The sequence below is a fragment of the Colobus angolensis genome, unplaced genomic scaffold, assembly GCF_000951035.1.
Source record: "Colobus angolensis palliatus isolate OR3802 unplaced genomic scaffold, Cang.pa_1.0 Scaffold667, whole genome shotgun sequence".
NCBI classification, from domain to species: Eukaryota; Metazoa; Chordata; class Mammalia; order Primates; family Cercopithecidae; genus Colobus; species Colobus angolensis.
Window position 1 is genome coordinate 142,623 of NW_012120343.1, and position 1,738 is coordinate 144,360.

Genomic DNA, 1,738 nt, shown 5'->3' on the forward strand with positions numbered 1-1,738 from the left:
AAGTTTCTGTTTCTTCAAAAAGCATGACCTTTGGAGTCAGGCAGAATGCACTGGGCCATGCCCCCCCGTCAGTCATACCAGCTCTGTGATCTTAGGTAAATTAAATGCCATAAGCCTCAGTTTCTTCCTCTGTAAAATGGAAATAATCATAGCATTGTGTTGAAAGCTAAATGAGGTGATGAGTTTAATAAACTTATTGTTTGACACATGGTAAATGCCTCATAAATTTTAGCTAGTTATTTTTAGGATGTGTTTTTCCATTTGTTTTCTTTGGTGTCTGTCTTTCATTCATGTGGGGCGCATTCCTCATGTCTGACACTCTTTGTTCATGTTAAAGAGCTCCTGGAAAGCTGTGTGAGTAGTGGGGCTTCTAGAGCAGTGGGTTTGACTCTAGGTGCCTGGGAGCTAGTTAGCTTTTATATTATAAACCTGAATGGCCCTTAAGTCTCTTCCCTGGGGTGATTCAGTCTGCCTCCTGCCTAGTGGGTGTGAGCCCATTTTCCAACCTTCTGAAACTGAGTGGGAGGAAGGGGCTGGAAAATTCTCTGTTCATTATGCAGACTTCATTTCAGACTCTGACTTCAGGCCCCCTCAGCTCTGCTCTCCTCTGTGACTGGTTCCCAGGTCAGAGCCTTGTGGTCCAGCTGTTCGGATCTTCCTCATTTCTCTCAGAGTCAGCCAGTTCTTTCTGAAGAGGGTAGGAACTAGAGGCTCCACCCATCTCCCTGTTTTCAGTTGATTGCTTTGAGTCCTCCCCCTCTCCCCACCTCTCAGCTCTGCTTTCCAGAGGGTCTCCAGCTTTCTAATACCTGTAGAGGGGACCAACTTCTCCCCAGCATCTCCTTTTCAGACCCTAAGCTATGGGCTTCTCTGGTCTACTAAGCCATTTACCCTTGCTCCACTTTCAATCTCTGTGGATTGTGATTTGGGCTAATAAAGATCCTCTAGTGATATCAAAGATGTACTGGATTTTTGTTTCATGGTTTTCGTGATTTAGTTGTGATTTCTCAGAGAGATCTTTGCTCTACTGTCTCAGGATCTATTTTTTTTTTTTTTTTGAATGCTGAAATGAAATTTTAATGGATAAAAAACTGTATTGTAAAGAACAAAAATGTAACATTTATTATCATCTTTTTATATGACTAATATTATTAATGAAAACAATTCATTTTAATTTTGTATTTTTGTATTTTTTTTTTTTTATACTTTAAGTTCTAGGAGGATCTATGTTTTTAACCACTGACGCTTTTTATTTTTCTATAAACGGTGTTGATTTTTTTCTTCTTTGCCTGTTCACCTTTTTCTAGTCGGAGCTCAGCTGCATGGAAGGCAGCTGCACGTGTTCGTTTCCAACCAGTGAGCTGGAGAAGGTGCTCCCCCAGACCATCTTATGTAAGTACTATGAACGAAAACCCGAGGAGGAGGTTGCAGCAGCCTACGCCAACGAGCTTGTCGGGTTCGTTCTCAGGCAGAGCGTGCCATCTGCCACCCCTTCCCCATTGTGAAAACTACCTGGGCACTTGCATCAGATGATGAAAATTGAGTATATCTTCCAGGTTTTTTGGCATTCCTTGCTGAGAAATAAGATTATCAATAATTTTATTTATTTTTATTTTTTAACACCTTGAAACCATTGAGTAACCAGTAATTTTGTTAATGGAAAACTCTGCAGCTCAAATTTCTTTTTTCTTTTTTCACCCAGGCTGGAGTGCAGTGGTGCAGTCTCGGCTCACTACAA

General features: G+C 41.2%; 1 protein-coding gene across 1 annotated transcript in view; it reads left to right on the plus strand.

The window, feature by feature from the left end:
• LOC105500450 (E3 ubiquitin-protein ligase RNF216-like) overlaps window positions 1–1,456 on the plus strand; it is a gene marked incomplete at its 3' end in the record, with an annotated part of 30,398 nt that extends 28,942 nt beyond the window's left edge. Inside the window, 1 exon segment of the mRNA XM_011925954.1 lies at window positions 1,308–1,456. Coding sequence (XP_011781344.1) covers window positions 1,308–1,456 — 149 coding nt within the window.
• Between the last annotated feature and the right edge of the window lie 282 nt (window positions 1,457–1,738).